At 37.1% G+C, this 27,956-nt stretch overlaps 1 protein-coding gene across 4 annotated transcripts in view; it reads right to left on the bottom strand.

Moving 5' to 3' along the window:
- USP47 (ubiquitin specific peptidase 47) overlaps window positions 1–18,289 on the bottom strand; it is a 110,677-nt gene extending 92,388 nt beyond the window's left edge. For all 4 annotated transcript variants that reach the window (XM_032853480.1, XM_032853481.1, XM_032853482.1 and 1 more), the window contains exon 1: window positions 18,036–18,289. In XM_032853480.1, the coding sequence (XP_032709371.1) occupies window positions 18,036–18,074 (39 nt within the window). In that variant the 5' untranslated portion in view covers window positions 18,075–18,289. The remainder of the gene's footprint in view (window positions 1–18,035) is intronic.
- Window positions 18,290–27,956: the final 9,667 nt, after the last annotated feature.

Below are 27,956 nucleotides of genomic sequence, written 5' to 3'. Positions count from 1 at the left end.
AATAAATTCAGGAAATTAAATTCAGGAAAATAATTTCATAATACATAGCTTCTGCTACTGAAGTATAAAGTATGGCCTTAAAACTTTTAAATAAATTTCTAAAAATTGATTTTGAAAGTTTCAAACTTTTCCAAACTGATTTTAAATTTTAAAAGCTTTTAGTGCAAGGGCTTTTACTATTTAAAAGAAGTTTGAGGTGCCTGGGTGGCTCAGTGGGTTGGGCCTCTGCCTCCTGCTCAGGTCATGGTCTCAGGGTCCTGGGATCGAGCCCCACATCAGGCTCCCTGCTCAGCGCGGAGACTGCTTCCCCCACCCCCACCGCCGTCTGCCTCTCTGCCTACTTGTGATCTCTCTGTCAAATAAATAAAATCTTAAAAAACAAAAAAGGAGTTTGATAATAATCACTATCTGCTTTAACCTACTTTCTAAATTCAAATCTTCATATATGAATTTTCTAAAAGACAACTTTGTACTCGCTATAAAAGCTCAGTTCAAAGCATAAAAAATTGTAACTACACTCTATGTTGCTATTTTACTTAAATACAAATTCTGTGATAAAAGAATCTGCATTACTTTTTTTTAAAGATTTTATTTATTTATTTGACAGAGATCACAAGTAGGCAGAGAGGCAGGCAGAAAGAGAGAAGAGGAAGCAGGCTTCCTGCTGAGCAGAGAAGCCCATGTGGAGCTCAATCCCAGGACCCCGGGATCATGACCAGAGCCAAAGGCAGAAGCTTTAACCCACTGAGCCACACAGGCGCTCCACGAATCTGCAATATTAACAGGTGCTTATTCAATGTATCAGGATATGGATTTTCTGAACTTAAACTAATACTGAGTAAGATATAACATCAATTGCCTGTCAATTTATGACATTTGTTTCCAAATCATATAGCACACTCAAGTAATAAAGTATAACAAACAGTATGACTCACAGTATGTTTTTAAAATTTTGTAAAAATACCTATGTTCATACCTGGCCTTTGTGCTCTAGTATTAGTGAGCCCCTCTGATAACTGCATTTTACTTTCTTTTAAAACACTCATAAAGCAAGCTCCCAGGACCCCATATTATAATCAGAAAACTAAATATATAAAACTCTGAATTCTACGTAATCTATTTTTACTTGTAAAAATTACATCAAGTACCCATTCAATTAGTCAAAAATGAATAACAAAGTTTCAGAACCTAAAAAAAAAAAGTTAAAATTAACTATGAACAATATATTTTACTTGACAGTTATGAAACCATCAATCACGTAACTCATCACATATGACACAGAATTATAATATTTAAAGCTGATGGACGTTTAGACATCCAATTAAACTCCTTATTTTACAGATGGGTAAAAAGAAATTCTGCGACCTGAAGTGACTTGCCTTAAGGTCATATATGAACATGGATCTCCTAAGAAATATAGGCTTACTGACAACTTTATAATGTTAACATTTGTGGCAATAAATTAGTTATAACATTATTTTCCCCCTACGTCTAAGGGGGAATACTCTTCCCACTTCTGCTTTATTCCTTTTAATAGTTATTCTACTACTGGTAATGGGTATCCCACTAATAACATACTATAGGTATCTAAACTTAGAAACTAAACAAACTATTCTCAGAAGAGGCAATAATAAGCCCTTTACTACTCCTGTTATCTTTATTTTTGATTACAGCTAAGTTTTCTTCTGTGAGTAGGCTGTTGTTGACAAGCAGTGACTCAGCTTGTGATACAACTGACTTGTTTACAGGTCTTGAATGTTCTACTGCATTATTACTAAATCAAAGAAGCTTGTTTATTATATTATCTGTTACCATGTGCTTATTTAGAAGCATGGATAATAATTTTAATGTAAGAGTATTACATTCTTATAATATTCTGAACATGAAACTGTACAACGGAAAAAGTACATAGGTTACTCAGAACTATTAGATGACCGTTTATTTCCTACTGGAGAGGCCTATAATGCAAATGAGCAATGTACTGCACAGGGCAAAAGATCAAGGCTAGAACCCTCTGGTCAAGGTGGCTACTTTTTTTTTTTTTTTTACCTGTATAATCCTATGCAAGTCATTTAGTTTCCTAGGTCCACAAAGACTTTTTCTGAAGATCAAAAGAAAATATCCTGAAAATACCCTACAAGTTATAATATAATAATATCACACAGAAGGTATTATGAAACTACCAGTTACTATCCTTAGACTTAAAAAAAGATCCTTGACTACAGTAAAATTTATAATTTATGATGTTTAAAATTACAAAAGATTATTTTTTGGGAGTAATATGAATTTCATCAGACAGAAAAAACCTGCAAAGATCTTTTGTTTTCTGATTGCATGGCCTTCTCACAAAGGGTAAAAACCTACTACTGTAAAAGTAGTAAAAACACCCACTACTTTAAAAGATCCCATAGGTTTATAATTTAGAGACAAATCTTATTCCTTATCTGGTCCAAGTCCCTTATTTGAAAGAAGAAAAAAAGAAAGTGCTAAGCGACTACTGCAAAGTCAAACCACTGTGTTTTCTGATTTCCAAACCATTTCTTTTCACCAAACCAGCAACTATGTGAACTGGGATTTCAAATACCATCACCATTTAACATGATTACCAGTCTTCCCTATGTAAATCATAAACTCCTTGGGAACCCATACTCTTCTGTCTTCTCTCTCTCCTATCAGTACCGAGCAAATATAATACTTGCATAAAATATGTTTTCTGGTTCAGGATTAATAAAAATCCTCAAGCACATGAAAAGATGCTCTACATCAACAGTCATTAAAGAAATGCAAATTAGGGGCGCCTGGGTGACTCAGTGGGTTAAAATCTCTGCCTTCAGCTCAGGTTGTGATCCCAGTATCCTGGGATAGAGCCCCGCATCAGGCTCTCTGCTCAGCGGGAAACCTGCTTCCTCCTCTCTCTCTGCCTGCCTCTCTGCCTACTTGTGATCTCTGTCTGTCAAATAAATAAATAAAATCTTAAAAAAAAATGAAATGCAAATTAAAATCACAAAAATCACTATACACTTAGTAGAATGCTAAAAAAAAAAAAAAGAAGAAAGAAAGAAAAAAAGCAAACACTAAACAAAAAACCCTGACATTACCAAGTACCAAAAAGGAGGATGCAGAGCAACTAAGATGCTCATACACTGCTCATCAGAATGCAAAATAGTACAGCCATTTCAGAGAAGTTTGGCAGTTTCTTACAAAGTTAAAGATGCATTTACCGCCCAAAAAACAAGTATGCAAATACCTGCAGCAGCTTTATTCAGAATCATCAAAAACTGGAAATAAATATCCATTAGCTGGTGAATGGAGAAATGATCGCTGCATTCAGCACTAAGAAGGAAGAATACTGATACATGAAACAACATGGATGAATCTCATAGTTTTATACTAGAGGAAAGAAATCAGACTCAAAATGCTACATACTATATGAATTATATGATGTTCTACAATGGCAAAATAGGAGGACAGAAAACAGATCAGTGGTTGCAGAGCCCTGAATGTGCGGTGGACAGTGGGAGCGGGGAGGGGTAGGGCACTGTCTACAAGGGGCCTGAGAACACTCTTACTGTAATGGAGATACTCTGCATCCTGGTGGTGGTTATACAACTGTATTAAGTTTGTCAAAATTCACAAAGCTGTGTACCATAAAAGGGCAAACTTTATTACATAAATTATATCTCGGTAAACCTGACTTAAAAAAAAAAAAGTTTCATTCAAGCTCTTCTACTAGCTGAGACCTTGAGTAAGTTACTGCGCTTTTACAGCCTTTATGTTTTTCTGATCTAAAAATAAAGTGGGGGGGGTAGTGAAGGGACTGTAATACCTAACTACTATATCCCTTCCAGTATTAAATCATACTACTGAATTGTAGAAACATTTTCTGTGTCTGTTTCTTTCTGTGTCTGGATGTGTGCCATGTTAATAGTAAATAATGTAATGCCAAATAAATATTATAAGACATGTGAATATAAAATGTCAAAATTAAAGCAATAATATTTCTCAAATGTCCTTTAATAAGAGACTTCATTGTTAGGTATCTAATTTTTCACCAATTGCCTTCCATTACCACAAAGTACTATAAATAAACACAATATAATAAATCATACAACTTGCTATAAATTTAAAATTAAGGGCAATAAAATGAAAGCACCTAAGCACATAAAATGGTAGCCAGTTTATATCAATAAAAATGGAGTAAACGTATATAAACTCGTAGTTTATTTATATTGAGTAAAGCAATACCTATCTTTTAGGAAACGAGTCCTACAAAATTCGACTTTTTAATGCAACCTAGAACTGGGGTTATAATCAAGAGCTCCTCGGGTCTAAATATTAAAGTCTTAATTTTATTTGGAACATTAGAGATTTCCTCAGGAAGATTTCATTAATCCCCTAATTAAAAACATTCCTTGTGGTGTTCTCAGTTGTGTGGCTGCCACCATAAGAGTCCCCAGGAGAGTCATCATTTTCCAGTACCAGTGCCACCTCTACCCTGCTGAGCTTTAGCCGAAAGAAAGGGGGTGAACACTGGAGTTCTACATACTAGTTACTCCATACTAGTTCTCCCTTACCAAGACTAATTCCTACAAACAAATCAGTGGTAAAGCACTTAGGAAACTATCAACTACAAAAGTCACTCACAAGAATGTCCTTATGTGAAGAAACCATATCATTATTAGCCTTGTACTGTCAGTGAAAATCAGAAGTTCTGAACTTCCCACTTGCAAATTTCCCTTCTAGCATCAAATGTGAGAATCTGCTCAGGACTTCAAAACATATCTACACTCCCAGGAGTACAGCTCCTGGCACTTTTCTGGACGCAAATGAGGCCTACCTACTTAGCATATTTGAAGACACCTACCTGTGTGTTATCCATATAAAAATGTAACAAGTATGCCAAAAGAGATTCTGCCAGCATGACTCACATGTGGGAAATGCACTTAAGATGCATTATGATGGGAAACATTTCATTCTTAAAAAACAAAAAAGTACCTAATTAAATTATTGTAAATGGGGAAAAAAAACAGGTAAGAGAATAAGGTATTATTAGCAAGTTCCCCCTTCCCCATTTTCATTTGTGTGTAGATTTTTAATATTAATGTAGGGACATAAAACATTCATGCAAGTAAAATATGTTTCAGTGAAAAAGTTTCAGGAATTAGATTTATAAATATTATCACAAACTTGTTAACTTTTTCTGGGAAAAAGTTGATTTCAAGCTCCCTAATGCCTGCACAGTAAAAAATCTAAACTCTTCACAGGCATACAAAGCCTTCAGCACTTATAAGACACAATCTTCCAGAACCATCTTCTACTACTCAACCCCAAACAATCTATCCATCTATACTAAACTTTTGCCAATTCCTAAAATGCATTACAAACCTCTGTGTTTTAAATGCTACTCCTCCTAACTAAATTAACTGGACTAGCATCTAGAACTAGAACTAGGTCGGGTATCTTACTTATCTTTGAACCTGATTCTAGCAGCTACTAGCTCAATGTTTAACTGAATAATGAATTCTACTGAATCAGAAACTATAGAAACCTACACTAAGAAAAATTAAAGGACGTTTATGATAAAATGAAAATAGCTAAGTATGATTTGAAACAGGAAAATATCATTTGTATAGTCAAACTACAATATTTTGGTTATACTACAAAACTTCACATAAAGTCATAAATGAGATCCATGGTCTTCCTAAAGCTAAACCTATTAATCTCAGCAAAGGTATTAAATTCACTATATACAGAAAAGTATAAATTCTAGACTTCTTCTTAATTATGTTACTTAATAGCCCTTAATTTTTCTCTACTCAAAAGCCACTCTATTTGTTGAATACAAGCATGTTATGCTTGCTAGGCTAATATTTGAAAGACTCTGCAAGTCTCATGAGTCAACTACACAGCATCATATCTAGAACACAATCAATGTACAACTGACAGGAACAGTCTCTTTCATCCCTGTCGATTGGCTCTACTCTAGAGTTAAAAATCAGAATTATCACATACATAAAGTTCTTTGGGAAACAAACTATTCTTAACATGGATTCTGCTTTAAAATAGCACTTCACACTGAATCTTACAAAGCAGTAATCTGTTAATCTTATAAGGCATCTTGACAAATATCTATACATATAAACCAATTTTTCTCAGAACCTTATTAAACTCAAAAACTTATTTTTAACATTTGTACTCTTACATGTTCTAGTTCTCAATTAAAGCAGTAAGAATAGCAATATGTTTATATCAGCAATATTTGAGGATATAAAAGAACCTGTTGAATCCAACAATCATTTAGGATTTGTGCACACACACAGATATTTATCTAACAGGTCATAATTAGAACTGTAACTGTAATGACTAGCATATTCAATAACTAAATATGGCTTCGTTTTCATTTAATCAATAAATATTTATTGGACAACAATGCATAGCACATTGCGCTGGTCCCTAGAAAGAATATAAGATGAAAGTAATAACATAATGGAGGGGTATGCTGACATTTATAGAGTGCTTATTATGTGCAAGAAACCTTACGTGTATTAACTCACTTCTTGTTCCCAAGCCTAGGATGTAGTTACTAGTATCCTCATTTAAATACGGTACCAAGAAGTTAAGTAACTTGCCCAAGGTCACAAAGCTACTATTTGAACCCAGGCACTCTGGTTGTCATATCCTGCCTTTGAAGATTTTCCAATCTAATAAAGGTAATAATGTAGTAACACGTAACTTATAAGGGGGTATAATTTTTCAAATGTCAAAAGATATAGTGCAATGGGCTTCAGGGTTAGGGAAATGTAATCAGGTTGAAAGAGAATCAGAAATGGTTACTTGTGGGAAGTAAGAAGAGCTAGATTTTGCTGGTTGGATAATATTTTAAGAGCATGTTTTTAAAAAACATTAAAATTCGACACCCATTATCTCAGTAATTTTCACAAAAACAGCAATCTCTCAACAGTGGGTTATAGCAACAGTTTTATATAAATAAAAATGCTGATATCCATGCCTACTTTATATATGCATGGTTCAGTTTAGTTCTATTAAACAAAAGAATAGATATAAATTATTATTGCTCCCAACCCTAGAGATAAAGTAAATGGGAATACGTAATAAGGCAGAGAAGAGACCTCTGTTTACTTACCCTACGCTTACATCCACACTATACCAACAGCAAATCATTCTCAAGAGAAATGCGTGCTCTTTAAGAATCTTGATTACATCAGTTTTGCCAATCATTTGTCATCATTGCCAATCACAATAATTTTGCCCCAAAGGCTTTGTACAATGGAGAGTGTTTGTACAAAAGTAGATTTTAAGCCAACAGTACCTGGACAGAACACTTTAAAATCTGTGTAATAAACCTCATAAAAGAATATGCCTCTGCATATCAGGACACCTAAACATGTTGCCTAAATTGAAGAAGATCCTTAAAGACAAATGAATCAATTTTAAAAGTAGATGTCTTCTGGAATCTTAACTGACAACAGATATTTAAATTTATATATTCAGTGATATGTTCTTCCCAGCCCCCTATTTTCAATATAACCTTTTCTTTCCAAGTTGGGCTATCATGGTACTTTAGTACCCTGGAAGTGTACTAACCCAGTCCCTTCAATTTCAGCAAAAAAATTATAGTACCTTGATACTGAGAGGCAAAAACTTTGACTAATCAAAAAACTGGAAAATAGACAAACCATAAGTGACTCTTAATCTCACAAAACAAACTGAGGGTTGATGGGGGGAGGGGGGTTGGGAGAGGGGGAGTAGGGTTATGGACACTGGGGAGGGTATGTGCTATGGTGAGTGCTGTGAAATGTGTAAACATGGCGATTCACAGACCTGTACCCCTGGGGATAAAAATATATTATATGTTTAAAAAAAATAAAATTTATAAAGAAAAAAAACCTGGAAAATAAGAAAGAGGCAGTCCTAAAGAAAGTACTTAAGAAAGCACTTAAATAATAGTTTTCATGTAAAATCAAAGTTCACCAATTTAAAACTCCCTAGAAAACAGATGATAAAAAAGTACTTCATCATATTCACTCACGGCAAGGGCATAGAAGTGACACATAAAAGCATAGCGCACATCTGGGAACAGCAACTAATGTAGCCAAATGTGGCTAAAACAAAATTGGCCTGGGGCAGGAGACAAATACATTAAGTTAGGAATTTCTGGTTAAAGAGGATAGATTGAATACAAGCATTTAGCGCTGAAGCTTCTCAAGATAACTTCAAAACAAGAGTTAAGACATTTTTTAAAGAGCATAAACCCATAAGAAACCAGAACATGATTTCAAAAGCTGGAAAGCAGATCAAATGGTAATGACTATTACATGTAAAGAAGCTGAATTCTCTATTAGTTTAGAAGAAAACCAAAGACACCTGGTTTGTATCACATTTACAATTACACCAAAGGACTCCCTTATACTCCCTGGAGAAGTGGTTGCTTCCAGAGTTGGGGCAGAGAAAATACACCATGGGCTGAAGCATAATGTGACGCCAGAAAGTAAGTTCTCAGAAAGCAAGGATGAACACACAGATGCCAACCAGAAAGTGCTCCCCTGGCCAAGATTGGAACAGCTTGAAAAGCAAAATAAATAATAATAGCATTGGGTTATAATCCAAAGAATAAAGTAAATATCCAAAAGTCTATACTGATATAAATTATTATGGGGAAATAAATGGGGAAGAAGGGTTAACTCTTCCTCACCAAATAAGTCCAATTAATAAATACAGAAATAAGGAAAACAGAAAACTACTATTAGAATGCACCAGTAATAAGACAGGACCCATAGATAGATGCTAAAATTGGTGGGCAGAAGTTTAAGCCTCAACAAGGTATCTGCACAGTCTCAAAGTATTTAGTAATTATTAAAAAGGAAAACAGTAACTTTATAGTGGAGAAAACCTAACAGCACCATACCCAAGTTATCAAGGTTAACATCACTAGCAGTACATCACATTCTCCCACACCTTCCAGATGGCATATTGAGAAGAACACATCACATCCGCAATATCCCTCTCTTAATTCCCAACCTCATGAGAGAGGTCATAAATCATGAGAAAATGTCAGACAAACACAAATTGAGGGCCATTATACAAAATATCTGTTCAAAGTGTCAAGGTCATGAAAGAGAAGGAAAGGGTAAGGACTGTCACAGATAAAAAGAAACTATGGAAATAAGACAACTAAATGCAGTGTAGGATCCTGAATTTGTATCTTTGAACAAAAAGGGCCATTTGTGGAAAAACTAGTAAAATATGGTTTATTTCTTACTCTTGACAAGTGTTTTATAGTTATATAAAATGTTAACATTAGGGGCACCTGGGTGGCTCAGTGGGTTAAGCCGCTGCCTTCGGCTCAGGTCATGATCTCAGGGTTCTGGGATCAAGTCCCGCATCGGGCTCTCTGCTCAGCAGGGAGCCTGCTTCCCTCTCTCTCTCTCTCTGCCTGCCTCTGTCTACTGTGATCTCTCTGTCAAATAAATAAATAAAATCTTTAAAAAAAAAAATGTTAACATTAGGAGAAGCTCACTGACAATTCTCTATTATTTCTGCAACTCTTCCAAAAAAATTTTAAAGGATAGTAGGGGGGGGACCCTAAAATGCTCAGAAACTGTCAGTTTCAGACACTCTGGGAGTTAAGGGTAGAGTCCAACTAGGAGCACAGATTTGTTCAAGAAGCAGTCAGAACTCCCAGACCTCTCTTCTACTCCTTGACCCTTTCTGGCAAAAGGTTACATGACCTCTGAGAGTGTGAAACTGGGTATCTCTGCACTAGAGGATGTTAGTCTCAAATGAATGTGAAGAATGCCATACTGAAAACTGGAGAACAAATGAAAATGTATTTGCATACTTAATGATGAAACCCAAATCCCTTTTTCCTACTCAGTCCCCAAGCTTGTTCTCTCTAGGCATAAGATCAGAAATCTTTTCTGGGAAATCAATCCAGCACAAGATTAAAGAGGTGTCATTGGGAGTCTGCAAGGAAATTATTCAGCCATATCACTCTACAGGGAAAACCATAATCATCCACTTGTAGGGCTGCTAAGCTTTTTTTTTTTTTTTTTAAAGATTTTATTTATTTGACACAGAGAGAAAAGTCACAAGTAGGCAGAGAGGCAGGCAGAGAGAGAGAGGGGAGGAAGCAGGCTCCCAACGTGGGGCTCGATCCCAGGACCCTGGGATCATGACCTGAGCAGAAGGCAGAGGCTTTAACCCACTGAGCCACCCAGGCGCTCCAGGGCTGCTAAGCTTTTCTTTTAAGTAAGAATTGACTTCAAAGAATCACCAGGCATCCAAGGAAAGTATCTCATATGAAAGACAAAGCCCAAATAAACACAAAAAGGAAATTTGGAGGAAAGAGGGAATGTGTAGAGAAAAAAACTACTACTAATTTCCTAAGAGAGATAAGACACTGTATCCACAAGACAGAAACAGGATATTTAAAATTTTTTTCAGAAGAAAAAAAGAGTGCTTGGAAATTATAAATATGATGGCAGAAATAAAACTGTAGTAGAAGAACTGAAAGATAAAAGTTGAGAAAAATTTTCCATAAAGCAAGAGGGAAAGAAATGGAAAATAGAAGAAAACAGGTAAGAAAATTAGAGAAACCAGTCCAGAGGCCCAAAACCTAAACCATAGGAACTCAAGAGAGAGAAGAGAGAAAACTGAAGGAAGAAAAAAAAAAAAGTATTTAAGGAAACTACCCAGAACTGACGAATTTCTGAATAAGACTACCCTGAATTCGACAGAAATGGATTTTAAAAAAGACCTATACCAAGGCACATAATATAGGAATTTCAGAACTCTGGGAGAAAAGATTCTCCAAGCTTCTAGAAAGGAAAAAAAAAAAGTTTCAAAATAGTGGAAAAGAATCTTCTAGGCATCTGATGTCTCAACAGCAACACTGAAAAAAAGAAAACAATGGAACAATGTTAAAAAAAATTCTGAGAGAAAATTATTTCTTACTAAGAATTCTCTGCCTAGCCAAATGATCTATAAAGCAAGAGGACAGAAACATTTTCAGACATGTGAGGTTTGGAAAAAAGTATATGCTGTCCAGAAAGCTATTGAAAGCGGTCCTCCAAAATGACAAAACAAGCAAAGAAGACGTCAGATATGGAACTAAGAGCCCCAATACAATAGAGTCCTGAGCGGGGCAACTAAGATGATAGTAAAGGCAAATATAGACAACAGCTGCAATTCAAGAAAACTTAAATAAAAAATAAGTACGTTTGAACATAATAAGAGGAGATTTATACACTTGAGAGAATTGGACTAAATCACGGCTTCTCAACAGTGTCACTATTGACAATTTGGACTGCACACTTCTTTCTTGTGGGAGTCTGTGCTGTGCATGCGGGATGATGCTTGGCGGCAGAGCTTGCTTCCACCACTAGGCATCAGCAGCACACTCCCTGCCTTCCCAACATTGCCAATGTCGACTGTGTTGCCCCCTTTTGGGAACCTCTTGCTAAATTAATGATAAGTACACAGAAAACTCAACAAAAGCAAGTTTAAAAAAAAAAAACATTAACACAGGGAAAACAAAATATATAGCAAAGGAAAACAATTACAGTAAATTACAAGACTCAGCTATGAATAGCTTACAGTCACATTGATACACACTCTGAGTACTGGTATAACCAAACTACTTACAATATAACAATACTGGGAAGACTGAGCAGGGCTGAGAAGTGTGTCTGGGTATGGCTTGGGACAGCGGTACACCTTATCTTCTACTTGTAGTAAGTCAGTAGATAATGCCTTATACTGAAAACTCAAGAAAGAACACTACAGACAGAACATTTTGAGATATGGAGATAAATATCAAAGAAATGAATTGAAAGTGGTTGTGTCTGAAGAGCCCAAAATAAAAGGAAGAGGGAATTTGCAGAGGACTGTTTTGCCAATAGTCCTGCAGAACTATTCAACTCTTTTTAAACATGTACACATATAGCTTTGATAAAAATTAAACTTAAAAAAAAAAAAAACAACTGAAGCTAGATTATGAAGTACTTTCACTGGTTAAGGCCACACTGACTTAGAACTAAACAGCTTTACAACTTTGAGCAAGGTCCTCAACCTCTTCAAAGCCTTACCTTCTTCAACTAAAAGATTATGAAGAATAGCAGCTGTCTTAAAGGGATATGATAGGAACTAAATAAGATAACATATGCAAAAGGTTTACCACAGTATTTGGCACACAGTGCTTACAAATAGTACCAATTACTCAATTTGCAATCAGAAGTTATTAACTATAAACTTTAGAAAGTAAGTAAATCATAATCTCTCCTGTTTTAGAAAGTAACTGACAGTTGTAGAGAGGACCAACTTCTAAAGAGCCTAGAAGTCAGAGACCTGAACTCATTTAAATATGAAAAAAAGGAAAATGGAGGAGTCAAAAAAATCTCGGAACTTAAGTAAATAAATAGATGCTGACAACACTAACTGAACAGAGCACAGAAAGAATTATGTTGAGAAAAGAATATGAGGAGAGAGAAGAGATATGAGCCTGATATTACCTACATGTAATCTGTGGTCCTAGCATACAACCAAATAGAGATAACAGGTATGCAGGTGGAAATCTGAATCTAGAGGAGAGGTCAGGGCTGGAGACAGAAATGGGTATATTACAATCAAAGGCTGAAGTCATGCAAGTGGATCAGATTACTCTGTGGCAAACTCAGAGCAAGAAGAGAGGGGAAAGATAAAAATCATGAGCATAAAAAACAACATTCTAACACGATATCAATAATTACCTCAAAAACTACAATTAGGTCATCTAACTTTTTTTTTTAAGTAATGTATATACCCATTGCTGAAATAAGTAAAGAAAATCTAAATATAGCCCAATGATCCAGATATCCAGGAACAACAATTGTTAATCTTTTAGACTATTTCTTCTAATCTTTCAATGCCTATAACCCTAAACTGTCCATTTTTTCCCTGACAAATCTGGAATCCTATACAACTGCACTCAGCTTTTTTACTTTATTAAGTCAGCATTTCCAATGGTATCTTAAATACTAATGATTTTTAATTAAACATTCCAATTTAAGTAAACTACAGATGAGTGTCACTTGACATAACTGTCATATTTGCTTCTTACTGGTAAAGGAGAATCAACAACCAAATTTTTTTAAAAAGCCCAATTTTAAAAGAATGATCAAAAACAAGAAAGACCAATGTAGCACATTTCCTTAAGTAATTTAATTAGGAGACATAAAAGAATATTCATTTGATACAAACCATAATAAATCCTGATGGATTTTATTAAAAACCAGACAATAGAGATAAAAAACAATTTGCTTTAATGTTTTGGGATTCTCAACATTAATGGTCTTTATATACTTGTGAGGTCACTGTGAAGCTCAAACGAGTTAACATACAGGAAGCACATATAACAGTATCTGACATATAATAAGGGCTTAATAAATACTGGTTATTACTATCATCACCATTGTTTCATATAGAAACTGTTTATGGCATGGAAAAGGAGCAGAAAGAAACCTGAGATATGAAACTACTCTTTTGTCTTTTCTTCCACTTTTCCATTTTCTCTACGTTTATATATTCTGTGGACATCACTTAAAGTACTATTTTAAAACAATTAGATGTACCTTATCCTGAATTATACTCTAAGATACTTGAGAGATGAATAAATTTTTGCTATTTCCTCAAAATGTTCCTTACATGGCACAGTACAGTAATATGCACAATGAAGACTCAATAAATATTAGTATCAAAAATCCTTAAAAAGAGAATAAAAACAAAGCAATAAATAAAAATTGGGATGACAGTAAAAGCAAGAGACCTGAAAGCCAGTATCAATACAATTCAAAGACACAGAGTAGAATGAAATAGTGAGGTAAAAAGCTTTGTTATGAACCACAATGAATAGACCACACTCCCTTTGCTCTTCTCTGGCTCTAACAGTTTAGGAGGGATACTAAAAACACTGGATTATGCCTAAAAGAGAGCAAGTGAGAAACAAGTAAAGAACTAAGAATCCACAGACTGTAGAACAGAGGGGGCTGGCCCCCCTCCTCCCCTCTCCCATTTTCAACAATAAGAAAAAGCTGTCCTATGGGAAATGATTTAAGATTTCTCTGTTGTCCAAGGCAATTATCAAAAGATGGCAGGTCAGAGGTCTAGACTTCTTTCAGCTCAGAAACTTAAAATAACAGATCTCTTCTAAGACAAAGATGTTATCAGAGATTAGCCATGAAGGTGTCCAAGCAAGAGTTGGAAAACAGCTTGCCAATGAACTGTCCTGCAGAAAACATCCAAGTATGGGATAATTGGCTAGAATTCTAAGTTTCTTCACACCCTGTAACCGCATCAATAAATATTACTGAATATCTGCTCTAGAAAGGGTTCTGTCCTAGACCTAGAGCGTATACAAATACAGAAAATTGAGAGAAACACATACACATCTCTGCTACCAAGGAATTCATAACATTACATAAAATGGATATTACAGTTTGGGACCATCATATATGTCATCAAGCACTATTTATTAATAATTGCCAAATAAATCCTAGTCACATAAAAGGTCTTCAAAGAAGGAGAAATCCCTAAGGTTAAAATGGTCATAAAAAGATTTTTAGAATAAACAAGGTATAGGGTATTTATGGAAAAATGTATATGAAGGTTCTGAACAGATAAGTAGAAAGCAGGGATAGTACAAAAAGAAGTGAAAAGCAAGTGAGAGAGAACCCCATTTGGCTGCATTAAAAATGTGTTTCATGGGAGAAGAGATAAGCTGAAAAGGAAGGTTGTGGCCAGAATCAACTGTACTAGGCCTTGAATACAAACTAAGTAGTTTCAAATTTATCCTGTATACAGCATCTGTAGCAACTACTCAACTCTGCTATAGCCACAGACAATAGTAAATAAACGGGCATGGCTGTGTTCCAATAAAACCTTTGTTATGGGGCACCTGGGTGGCTCAGTGGGTTAAAGCCTCTGCCTTCGGCTCAGGTCATGATGCCAGGGTCCTGGGATCAAGCCCTGCATCAGGCTCTCTGCTCAGCGGGGAGCCTGCTTCCTCCTCTCTCTCTCTGCCTGCCTCTCTGCCTACTTGTGATCTCTGCCTGTTAAATAAATAAATAAAATCTTTCAAAAAAAAAAAAAACCTTCGTTATGAATACTGAAATTTGAATTTCATATATTTTCATGTGTCATGGAATATTATTCTACTCATCTTTTATAATTTGGAAATGTAAAAGACATTCTTAACTCATGGGCCATACAAAAACAGGCAATGATACCTGTAGTACACTAAGCAGCCCTCTTTGGAGTCCTCTAAGATGTATCTGTCCTTGAGCTTCAGGGACCAAAATAATATATTATTCATTCAACAACTACACACATACATGAATGCACACACCTAAGCAAGATCTAAATCTAGCAGGGGTCAGGGTTCCCTATACAAAGGTCCTAAGCAAACAAAAAAACAATAAAACCCTATATCTGTTGATAATAAGCCATTAGAACGAAGCAAATTTTTGTTTTAATTTTGCAATTTATTTTCCCATAGTAAATGTACTTAGAGAGTTACAAACTAGTCTTACACACCCTCCAAGTTATACGAAGGTAACTATAAAATAGGGTATAATCAAGGAATAGTGAAGGGATAGGAGTTCTAGCCCTTACACTGTCATTTACTCATTACGTGACCCTAAACAAGTCACTTTTTTTAAAAGATTTTATTTATTTATTTGACAGAGAGATCACAAGTAGGCAGAGAGGCGGGCAGAGAGAAAGGGGGAAGCAGGCTCCCTGCCGAGCAGAGAGCCCGATGCATGGCTCAATCCCAGGACCCTGAGATCATGACCTGAGCTGAAGGCAGAGGCTTAACCCACTGAGCCACCCAAAAGCCCCCTAAACAAGTCACTTTCAATCCTCTGGCCCTAATTTCCTCATCTGTAAAGTAAAAGGGATTAAGTTACTAGATGATCACTATACCCTCCCTTTAGCACTGTATGATTCAACTCCAACTTAAAAAGACAGGGTATGACAAAGAGAAAAGTGGTAATTAAGGACATAAAAAGGATACTGACTAAATAAGCAGGCAGATAAGAAAAGCAGGTAGGAAAAAGACCAAAAAAGTACAATATTACTAAACAACTAAATTACTAAAATAAAGAAAAATTCAGCAAGAGGAGTATGGTCATCAAAAAAGAAAGAACTAGTGAACAAGCTAAAAAAGGCAAAACTTCAAGTAATAGTCTTAAGACTTGAGACCACTGTGCATGCTTCCAGGAATCATGAGAAGAGCCAAGGAAAAAGAACAGCCTGAAGACCAATCTAGAGAATGGGGCGGGGGGGGGGGGGGAAGACATATGTTCCAAAAAATGTAAAAGAAAAAAAAAGTTGCGAAGTGCTTGAAACCTCAGGTAAGGGAGTTAGCCTTAAAGGAGAGGCAATTAATCTTTAAAATCCAAAAAGTAAAAGCAGTATTACAGTATTGGTTTTTACACAACTGATATTTTTCTGCAAAGCTGCGTATTTATATCATGGGTTTTTTTAAGACATCAAATTATTAGGGAAATAAATCTGATGTTGCATTTTCTTAAAGCAGAATTTCACCTATATTGTATTATTCTAACAATCAAAAAATTAAGAAAGGACTAACTTTGCTTTTTGTATGAAAACCAGCAATATGTAGCTTTAAATGGAAATGCATGTTTATCTTTCTTACAGCACCTATCACTTCTGTTCTTTCGTAAGAGTTACGTACGTATGTAGTAAAATACCTCTCCTTTAAGTGAAGCTCAACGAATATTACCAGCACTCTTAGTAGCTTTGAAAGCTCCCATGGCAAGAACTCTAATTCATCTGTTTATCTGCCTTGCACAGAGTTGGTGATGTTCGATGAATAAATACTGACACACAATAGCCAAGTTAAAAAAAAAAAAAAAACTGTCCTTGCAAAACAACTGCCATCTGATAATGTAGGAAAAATATTTTATCAGATACATGACTCCAGTATCACTTTTGCAGTGTCAGAGCTTGCTTAAGTAGCAATAAATTGCTACAAAGCATCTAAAAAACAAAAACCAAAAAATAAGAATGTTTAATGGATATCGCTTATAAACATCAAGGTTCTACACAGCTCATTTCAACAGGACACTGCCTCTATTTAAGGTATATGAGAAATAAAAATCCAAAGCATTAGCCTGATGATCAACTAGTTAAAAATACACATTTGGATACGCTGAAGATATTTATAAAGCCAACAGGGATACTATTAATATATTGAAATTCACTGGCCAGCGCTGGATTCTACCATTAATCTTCTACTACTATTCAAGAGAAGCCAAGAAGTTAAGGCTTCTCATATCACTTGCTTTAAAGAATTCAAGAAGTCACCCAAACTAGCATACACAACCCAGCTACAAAAAGTAGTTCAGCTCTCCATATGGTAATGTTTAGCTATCTCTCACCTTTCCGTGAAAGTCACATTTACTTTTTCAACGATCTTCCATAGGCCCCATTTAGGCAAGCCAACAGGATTACCAAGTAACAGGAGTTCAAAAAAGTCCTAACAGTTAACTCTGCCCTCCCACAGTTCTCAAGTTGGGTGTAGATTTCACAAGCCCTGAAAGCTACACACTGCCACTGTCAAAACCAGAAGCAGCACCGTCACCCTGTCGTGCCCATCAACAACTGTTACAGAAATCTTTCTTTGAAATTATCTTGGCTCGACATGTTAAATAAGTACTTAAAAGGCCACCTTCTCCCCCAAAGCTGGACCTGATTCCTTCCAGTCCGCTCCTTTATCCGTCCGGCCCGACAAACCCGAGAGGGGCGGTCTCGGTTCCCCCTCCCCCGGCCCCTAGATCCAGTCGGGTCTCCCAACTGCTCGCCGCACCCACCGTACGGCCCCCACCACACACCTCCTCCTCCCCCCACAGCCGGGCCCGCACACGAGCTGGGCCAGCAGCCGACCCCTCGCCCGGGCCTGCACTGCCTCGAGCGGACACAGGCCTCGGGCCTAGCCTCCTCCGCTGGCCCCTCACCTCTTTCGGGACCAGTTGGTTCTCCTCGCCAGGCACCATGGCTCAGACTCTGGCCGCTCCTCTCCGCCCTGCCGGGGGAGGGGGCAGGGTGGTGGCGGCTCTCTATCTCAGAAGAGAACAGCAGCGGCAGTCATCCTCTCCGCCGCCTGCGCTCCGGCAACCGCGGAGGCCTCAGCCTGGGCCTCAGACACCAGCGCGCAGACACCGACCCACCGCTGCTCCGCCGCCGCCGCCGCCGCCGTCGCCTTCGTCGTCGGCCCCTCCCCCAGCCCGCTGCAATCAATGGAAAAATGGCGGCGGCCGCTCTCGCGAGAATTCGAGCCGTCGGGCTCCGAGCCCGGCGCTAGGCGCCCAAGGTGCCGAGGCAGCTGTCGCTCGCCTCTAATTACCTCAGCTCTTACTAAGCCCCGGGATGTACAAAATTGGTTGAGCGGTCATGCAAACAAACGCCTTTCACGGGAGGGATTCTGGACAGTCCATTTCGGGAGTCCCTCTGCCGGCAGGGAAGGACCAGGCCTCAGACCCCTCCATGCTTTCTTGGGCTCTTCGGACTCTGCCCACCAGGGAAAGACGAGCCGAAAGCTCCTTCTCTGACCTTACCGCCAACCAGCACTGCCCTCCCTTCCCGTTAGAAGAGCGTCTTAACTCCATCTCCTCTTCGCAAAGCCCTGGCCTCTCCTGGGAGAGAAAGCGTCACGGGCGGTCTCCCGGCCTCCGGGCTCGGACGCGGCCCCAGCCAGAGGGAACTGCGTTTTCTTTTCACCCCCCTCTGCCTGCACTCCTGACGGCCCGGCTCCAGGCACCTCAAAGCCATCTCCTGGGAGGGGAGGCGGCAGCCCTCGCCTCGGAGAAACGGTGTCATTTCTCCACCCCCCCCCTCCCCACAACACACACACAGACACACACACACACACTCTCTCCATTAGAGCGGCACTCTCCTGTCCCCTGTATGGGAACTTCCTCCTCCAACAGGTTCCAGCCTGGGACTGAGATCGCTTCTGAGAGTAGGGCTGCAGTTTGAACTGTACCAAACTCCTTAAGAATGTTTCAGAGTACTTAAATCTCTGACTGTAAGCATTGTGCTGTTTTATACGAAACAAATAACGCAATAGTTATTTTTCCAAATCTCACTCATTAAACCCTCCCTTATGAAGACTCGGTGGGGTGTCCCTCCTGAAGACTTCCGTGGGTACAGTGATTTCACATCATGCTGAGATAAAATAATCTTTCCATATTCCTAACACCCACAGGATCACCTACCTGTCCTTGTGCTCTCCAAACTTTTTCTGATTGCACGCCCCTAGTACCGAAAGAAAAAAAACAAAAACAAAACACAACTCTGTAAGTCTATATACTTATGTAAATTGTATAGACGTCTTGCTACTTGTGACGGAAAAACACTTTTTAAAATATAAAAAGGATAAGATAAAAAAATAAACATTTTAAAGTAACTGTAAGAGTTATTTTTTATATTAATGCTATAAAGAATTGTTATGCTAACTAAAAATATTTAGTGGAAGAAATATGATTGACTAGGTTTCAATGGTTTTTAAAATCTTTAAAACTTTGCAAAGCAGTTACTAAATTGTCTGATTCAACGTTCAGGTTATTTTTGTACCTCATTTTAATAGCTGTCATAAGCTGAAAAAGATAATTTACAAAGATATGTAGATCCTAATGGAAGAAGTACATCTTTGGCTGCTCTTACTAATGCAAGAATCCATTTTTATCTCTTCCATCCACCAATCCTGAAAGGTTTTTATTGAAATTCAACTACTAACTTTCTATCTGCCCTGATGTCAGCCAGAAAATGTTGCATTTTTATATTTTTAACAAATGGGTTCAGAACTCTTTGGAATGCGTTACTTTGAGGAGTTTTCAATAACTTGGGAAAATTCTGCCTTCAAATTTTATTGCACATGTGTAAGGTTGTTTTTTTTTTTTTAGGGTACTGATCTTGTCTTTATTTAAAATTTTGTTCATAGATTTTTGAATTAATTTTGAATCTTTAAAATATGGTATTAAGATATTCTTTATCTTGATTACTGAGTTTGGCTGCCCCCTTAAATTTAGCACCCAAGGTTAATGCCTCACTTACCTTACCATTTTTTGTCTTGGCCTTAGGTAGCACATAAACATCATTTTTGCATCAAAATCCCATAATAGAAATATTTCTAAATCTCTGATTTCAAAGTTTTATCCCCTCTGCTTAATAAGATGGTTCCTGTACAGCTCATGCTGGAAGTAGACTATCACCTCTTATCACCTCTTTGCTTGTTTGCAGTATTATCTCCAATCTTTTAGCTATTTTCATTTTAGTAAGGGGTCCATTTAATGGAATAATAATGTAACTGGCAAATCTACTTAACCCAGCACACATAAACTGTAATAAATCACAATATAGTAAAGTGAAAGAAAATGAAGAAATCCCTGAATTTCAATTCCAATATTTTTCCCCCATATTCCACCTTCTCTGATTGTATTCTTTGGAAGCCATTGGCATGGCTGTACCAAAGCCTCATAGGTTTGTTCTGCAATAAATATTTGCGGAATAAGTATATGAATCAATGAATTGATTAATAAATAAATGAGCAAATATTGATATAAGGCCACTCTTCCTAGTAAATTAAGTTACTAATATTACATGCATATGCATTTATTTTATACATGGATTTTATGTCTTCAGCGCTGACTTCTCCTGTGGATGCCAAACTTACATCTACCTTTGTGATGACTTGAAACACTTCAAACTTAATTTGATCCAAACAGATCATTTTTTATTTCCGAGCCTCCCCATCTTCCTTCCGCAACATACGCTCTGCCAGTTCTCTCCCTCAATAAATTGCACCATCATCAATTCAGTTTATCCAGCTGAAAACTTGAGAATCTTTTTTTTTGAAGATTTTATTTATTTATTTGATACACAGAGAGAGCACAAGATGGGGAGTAGCAGGCTCCCCACAGAGCAGGAGGTGCCCGATGTGGGGCTTGATCCCAGGACCCCAGGATCATGACCTGAGCCAAAGGCAGTCATTTAACTGACTGAGCCACCCAGGTGCCCAAAACTTGAGAATCTTTACCTCACATTCAATCCATTACTAAATGCTGTCCCTTCATCTTCTGAAACATATCTCAATCCAACCAGTTCTCTTTATATCCACTACTTTCCATCCTACCTCAACCATCATCTTTTCTTGCCCAGACTACTGCTATTGTCTCCTAACAGGGCTCCTAGCTACAACTCTTACCCCTAAATTTCATACTCTGCAAAGCATCCAGAGTGAGCTTTTTAAAGTATATAAGATTACATATAGTTCTTAGTTAAAATCTTATCTTAGTTAAAACCTTGCAAAGATTTTCTGTCCTACTCAGCATAACATCCATATTCCTTGCCATGGCCTACAAAGTCCAGTGCCAGCTACCCCCTGGCCACTTTGCTCATCTCATCTACCCCTCTTCCTCTGATACCAATGACCCAGTCACTCTGCCCTTATTGAAGCTTTTCAAATACATTGTTTACTCTGTGCTACAAAGCCTTTGCACTAGTTACCCCTTTGCCTAAATGTTCTTCTCCCAAATCTCTGCTCTTGTCTAGTTCTATCTTGTCATTTGGGCCTTTCAAATGTTTCCTCCTCCAAGAGGCCTTTCACAACCATTCAGTCTAGGCTGATTGTCCTTAATATACTCTCTGTGCCTGGAATAGTGTCTAGTACATAGTAGGTGCTTAAGAAATTTTTGTTGAATTAATTACCTTTTTTAGGTGAGATTCACATTTTAAAAAATTGCCAGGACTGGTGTAGGTCAGAAGCTTGTTGCTTTTCCTTATACATTTTTTTTATTATTGTTATATTTTTTAATCCCTCCACTTTAGAATGTTCATAATATAACCCCAGTCAAAACATGAAAAAAACATCAGGAAAACCCAGGCTGGGGGGACATTCTGGTATTTTTCAACATAAGCTGAAGAAGAACAATGAAGGATTGAGAAACTGTTACAGACCAGAGGAGACAGGGAAGACATGACAACTAAATGCAGTGTGGTACCCTGGATTGGATTCTGGAACAGAAAGAAAACACTAATGAAAATGTTTGGGAAAATCCAGATAAAGTCAGTCGTTTGGTTACCAATAATCTTCCAATGTCAGTTTCTCAGTTTTGATAAATGTGTGATGATAATGTACACTGGCAGTGTAATGGGGAAACAGGGAGGGGTACATGTAGACTCTCAGGGTTTTTTAAGCAACTTTTCTGCAAATCTAAAATTTCTCCAAAATAAAAAGTGTATCTCAAAATGTCCAAGGAGTGCCTGGGGGGCTCAATCCATCGAACATCCTACTCTTGATTTCAGCTCAGGTCATGATCCCAGGGTCCTGAGATTGAGCCCCACATCAGGCTCCATGCTCAGTTCAGAGTTTGCTTGTCTCTTTCCATCCCCCTGTTTCTCTCATGCTTTCTCTCTTGCTCAAATAAATCAATAAATAAAAATTTTAGAAATGTCTTTCAAAATCTTAAGACATTTCTTTCTTTCTTTTTTACATTTCAAAAAAATTACATTCACAAACATTTCTATATTTTAGACTATTTTTTAAAGCCATATAGTCAAAGTCATATTGTATAATTTAAGAGCTAGTGATGATGTTCACCACTATAACTGTAACTATCAGTAATACTGTTAAATGTATTCCATAAATGTGAATAGATATTTTCACCATGACTGTGTTTTAATAGGGTTAAAAAGATCTTTAGTCAGTGTGATATGGACTTGGACCCCTGTTTCAAGATCTAAGCTCAGACACTTTTTCCGTATAAGACCTCTCTAAATCTCTTTTTCTCATCTAGAAAATGGGGGGCAATAAAGTGGACCTTTAGCATTTACCAACTTAATATTTGCAGTTTTGACCAGAAAAGTCCATGATATGTACAACCATCCATAATTGTACTAGAGAGGAAGTTTAAATTTTACACATTATCCAAAGTATAGGAAACTAGAAAGCTGAGTGGTTGAAAGAATAAGCTGAGAATTGTTTACCTGATATTGAATCCTACCTCTGTTATTATTAACTGTGTGGTCTTCCTTGAATAACTTTCTTAAATTTACTAAGCTTCAATTTTCTTATCTGTAAAATGAGGATAACAATAGCCCAGCTTTGTGAGGTATTTTTTTTTTAAAGATTTTATTTATTTGTCAGAGAGAGGGAGAGAGAGCGAGCACAGGCAGACAGAATGGCAGGCAGAGGCAGAGGGAGAAGCCGGCTCCCCTCAGAGCAAGGAGCCCGATGTGTGTCTCGATCCCAGGACGCTAGGATCATGACCTGAGCCGAAGGCAGCTGCTTAACCAACTGAGCCACCCAGGCGTCCCTTTGTGAGGTATTTTAAATAGCAAAGAAAATAATGATAATCATAAAACTATAACAACTAAAGTATGTTTATATATATATGTATATATTCAGCCTTGTTCTAGCTTTACACATATTATTTCATTCAATTCTTTCAACTTTTTATGTATAACTAAAACTATTATCCCCACCTTACAAGTGAAGAACTTGATATAGAGCTATTGAAGCATGCAGCACACTGTCCAGCACCGACAAAACAATCAATATATACTGGCTATAATTATCCCAGCACTTGACTTAGCTCCATGAGGGATCATGCAGCCCTGACAATGCCTGGCATATAGTAGGTGCTTTTAAATATTTGTGGAATAAATGAATAAATAAACCATTTAGCTACAGGATAAATCTTGTTAATCGCCCAGCAACTGTACTTTGACATAGTTTCTTTATTGCCTACTCTTCTCCACTTATTTCCATGAAAATGCCTAAAATGTTCTTTTTTTTTTAAAGGACTCTGAAACAAAATTTAACTATTAGCAATAAGATTGAAGAAATGAAGAACGTGATGGATCTTTGCCATGAGATAGTCCATTTGATTGAGTCAGAGAGTGGAATGTAAATTAGTCAAAGGCTTATATTTGTGATGGAAATGACCTCATCAACAAAGAAGCAAGACAAAAACACTTTGGGAAACTATATTCAGTGAGTGCTTCCACCACTGGGATAAAATAAAAATTGGCATCAGCTAAGTAGAAAACCTAGTAAACACTAAAAAGATGACTAACTCTTGGTGTAAAGATAAGAATAGGAGCACCATGCTCAAGAAAATGTAACTCCTCGGAACATATACATGTATTTCTATGAAGCATTTAAAGAGGACATTAGTGGAGCTCTCAACCCACTTTGGCCTCAAAGAAAGATTGGTTCAAGGACCTGACATAGCATTTTGATTGACATAAACTAAAAATAAATAAATAAATAAATAAATAAAACAAATCATTGCCATGGAAGTGTGTTTCACCTCTTTCTGAGCTGAAGAAGTTCATGAAATAAAGGGTTTATGGGTCAGTAGATTCAACAGCATAAAAAGAAGCTCACACCAAAAAAACCCGCCTTGCAAATATATCAAAGGAAGACACACAAATATCAGAGTTTAATGCAACCAAAGACAAACAGATCATGATTCATCCTAGTTTTCTCTGGGTTTCTGCAAACTCTTCAATGTCAAGTTCCAAAATAAGGAGAAATCCAATAAAACAAAGTCAGAGTCATGGTTTTAATCTTTTGAAATGATTTCATAAGATCTTTGTAATAGAGTAGTACTTATAAAGTTGTGTCTGAAGACATCTCAATATTCCTTGAGAATATCAATTGTTCTTATAACAATTACTTTACAAAATTATGATTAGAAATAATTTATACAGAGGTGAATATTTTATAATAATATTGTCATGGAACAAAAATAAAACCCAGAGTGTAAAAGGAAATATGGTAATTAATTTTTTTCATTTTGTGTGTAGCTAAATATTGATATAAATAAAGTCAAAAGACAAAATGTCAGCTAGAAGAATATTTGCAACAAATATAACAAATGGCTAATTTCCTTAGTATAAAAGAGCTCTCATAAATCAATAAGGAAAAAATGAACAACTTCTGCATAAAGGAGAAAAATTGGTACCTCATACAAAAATGAAATACAAATTGCCAATAAACATTTGAAAAGATCCTCTACTTTACTCATTATTAAAGAACTGCAAATGAAAAAAAAAACCCAAAATGTCATTTTCACTCTCATACCAACAAGATTCATGGGGAAATAAGAACTCATTTAAATGTTGTAGAATATGAATTAGTGTAAACTTCTCTGAAGGCAATATGGTAATATGCACATCAAAATTATACACAAAATGTACCCATCTTTCAACCCAGCAGTTCTATTTCTAAAATTATCCTATCGTACAAATGAACAAAGATACTGCAGACCTCAGACCACCACAATAAAATGAACATCTCAATAAAGTAAGTAAAATGAATTTTTTGGTTTCCTAGTGCACTTAAAAGTTTTGTTTACACTATACTGAAGTCTATTAAGTGTGCGATGGCATTATGTCCAAAAAACTGATGTGCATGCCTTAATTAAAAAATACTTCATTGCTGAAAAATGCTAACCATCACCTGAACTTTCAGTGAGGCATAATCTTTTTGCTGCTGGAGGGTCTTGCCTCAATGTGGATGGCCGATCAGCGTGGTGGTTACGGAAGGTTGGGATGGTTGCGGCAATTTGTTAAAATAAGGTTAACAGTGACATTTGCCACACTGATTGACTCTTCCTTTCATGACTGATTTCTCTGTAGCATGTGATGTTGTTTGATACCATTTAACCCACAGTGAACTTTTCAAAATTGGGGTTAATCCTTTCAAGCCCTGTCCCTGCTTTATCAACTAAGTTTATGTAACATTCTAGATCCTCTGTTGCCATTTCAACAATTTTCACAGTCTCGGTGCCAGGAATAGATTCCACCTCAAGAAAACCCCCCTTTTATTCCCTTCTATGGGAGCAACTTCTTATCCATTAAAGTTTTATCATGAGATTGTAGCAATTCAGTCACATCTTCAGGCTCCACTTATAATTCTTCTTCTCTTCCTTTTCCACCAATCTGCAGTTATCTCCTCCACTGAAGTCCTGAACCCCTCAAAGTCATCCAGGAGGGCAGAATCAGGTTCTCCCAAACTCCTGTTAATGTTGATTATTTGACTTTTTCCCATGAAACACAAATGTTTAATGGCATCTAGAATGGTGAACCTTTTTCAAAAGGTTTCAGTTCTTTGCCCAGATCTGTTAGAGGAATCACTATATAGCCTTATGACATGTATTTATTAAACAATAGGGTTTGAAAGATGAAATTACTCCTTGATCCAAGGGCTGAATGGATGTTGTGTTAGCAGGTGTGAAAACAATATTCATCTCACTGTACATCTCCATCAGAGCTCTTGGGTGACCAGGCACATTGTCAATGAGCAGTAATGATTTGAAAGTAATCTTTTTCTCTGAACAGTAGCTCTCAAGAGTGGGCTTAAAATATTCAGTAGACCATGTGGTAGACAGATGTGCTGTCACCCAGGCTTCAGTGTTCCATTTGCAGATCACGGGCAGAGTAGATTGAGCACAATTCCTGAGGGCCCCAGGATTTTCAGAATGGTCAGTGAGCATTGACTTCAATTCAAAGCCATCAGCTGCCTTAGCCCCTAACAAGAGAGTCAGTCTGCCTTTTGAAGCTTTGAGGCCAGGCATTGACTTCTCCTCTTAGTTATCCTCTCCTCGAGGACATCTTCTTCCAACAGAAGGCTGTTCCATCTGCACTGAAAATCCTGTTTAGTGTAGCCACGTTCATGACTAATCCAAGCTAGATCTTCCGGATAACTTGATGCAGCTTTGTATCAGCACTTGCTGCTTCACCTTGCATGTTAATATGACATAGAGAGCCTCTTTCCTTAAGCCTCATGAACCAGCCTCTGCTACCTTCAAACTTCTACAGCTTCCTCACCTCTCTCAGCCTTCATAGAATTAAAGAGAGCTCAGGCTTTCCTCTGGATTAGGCTTTGGCTTACAGGAATGGTGTGGTTGGTTTGATCTTCTACCCAGACCTCGAAAACTTTCTCCATATCAGCAATAAGGCTCTTTCGCTTTCTTATCATTCATGTGTACACTGGAGTAGCCCTTTGAATTTCCTTCAAGGACGTTTCCTTTGTATTCACAACTTGAGTAACTGTTGCAAGAAGCCTAATTTTTGGCTTATCTGGACTCGCAACATGTCTTCCTCACTAAGCTTAATTATTTCTGGCTTTTGATTTAAAGTGAGAGGCATGTGACACTTCCTTTCACTTGAACACTTAGAATCCATTGTATAGTTATTAATTGGCCTAGTATCAATATTGTTGTGTCTTGGGGAATAGGGAGGCCAAGGGAATAGCTAGTTGGTGGAGCCATCAGAACACACAACATTTATCAATTAAATTCATTGTCTTATATGGGCATGGCTCATGGTGCCCCCCACCTCCAATTACAATAGCAGCATCAAAGATCACTGATCACACATGGTCAAAATTAATAAAATAATGAAAGAGTTTGAAATATTGCAAGAATTGCCAAGATCTGATGCAAAGACATGAAGTGAGAAAACGCTGCTGAAAAAAATCGTGCCAATAGATTTCCTAGATACACGGCTGTCATAGCCCTTCAGTTGGTAAGAACTTCAGATCTGTGAAGTGTGATAAAGCAAAGGGCAATAAAAAGAGACACGCCTGTACACAAATTCGTGTTCATTACAGTTATTGCAAACAATAACAGAAACTAGAAACCATATGAAAATTTGTCAACAGGAGTATGTGTATTATGGTACACTTATGCCATATAACACTATGCAGAGACACTAGCAGAGAAGCTATTGAAATCTGAACAAAGTGCAGAGTTTAGTTAATACTAATGTACCAGTATTAATTCTTATGGATGACAAATGTACCTTTGTCATGTAATGTGTTCATATTTCATGTCTCATATTACTTGTAAGTTCATATTACAACTTGA

Source organism: Lontra canadensis, unplaced genomic scaffold (genome assembly GCF_010015895.1).
Source record: "Lontra canadensis isolate GAN:19392208 unplaced genomic scaffold, GSC_riverotter_1.0 scaffold7, whole genome shotgun sequence".
NCBI classification, from domain to species: domain Eukaryota; kingdom Metazoa; phylum Chordata; class Mammalia; order Carnivora; family Mustelidae; genus Lontra; species Lontra canadensis.
The sequence above is the reverse complement of the archived record's forward strand: the minus strand, read 5'-3'. Positions and strand labels throughout refer to the sequence as shown.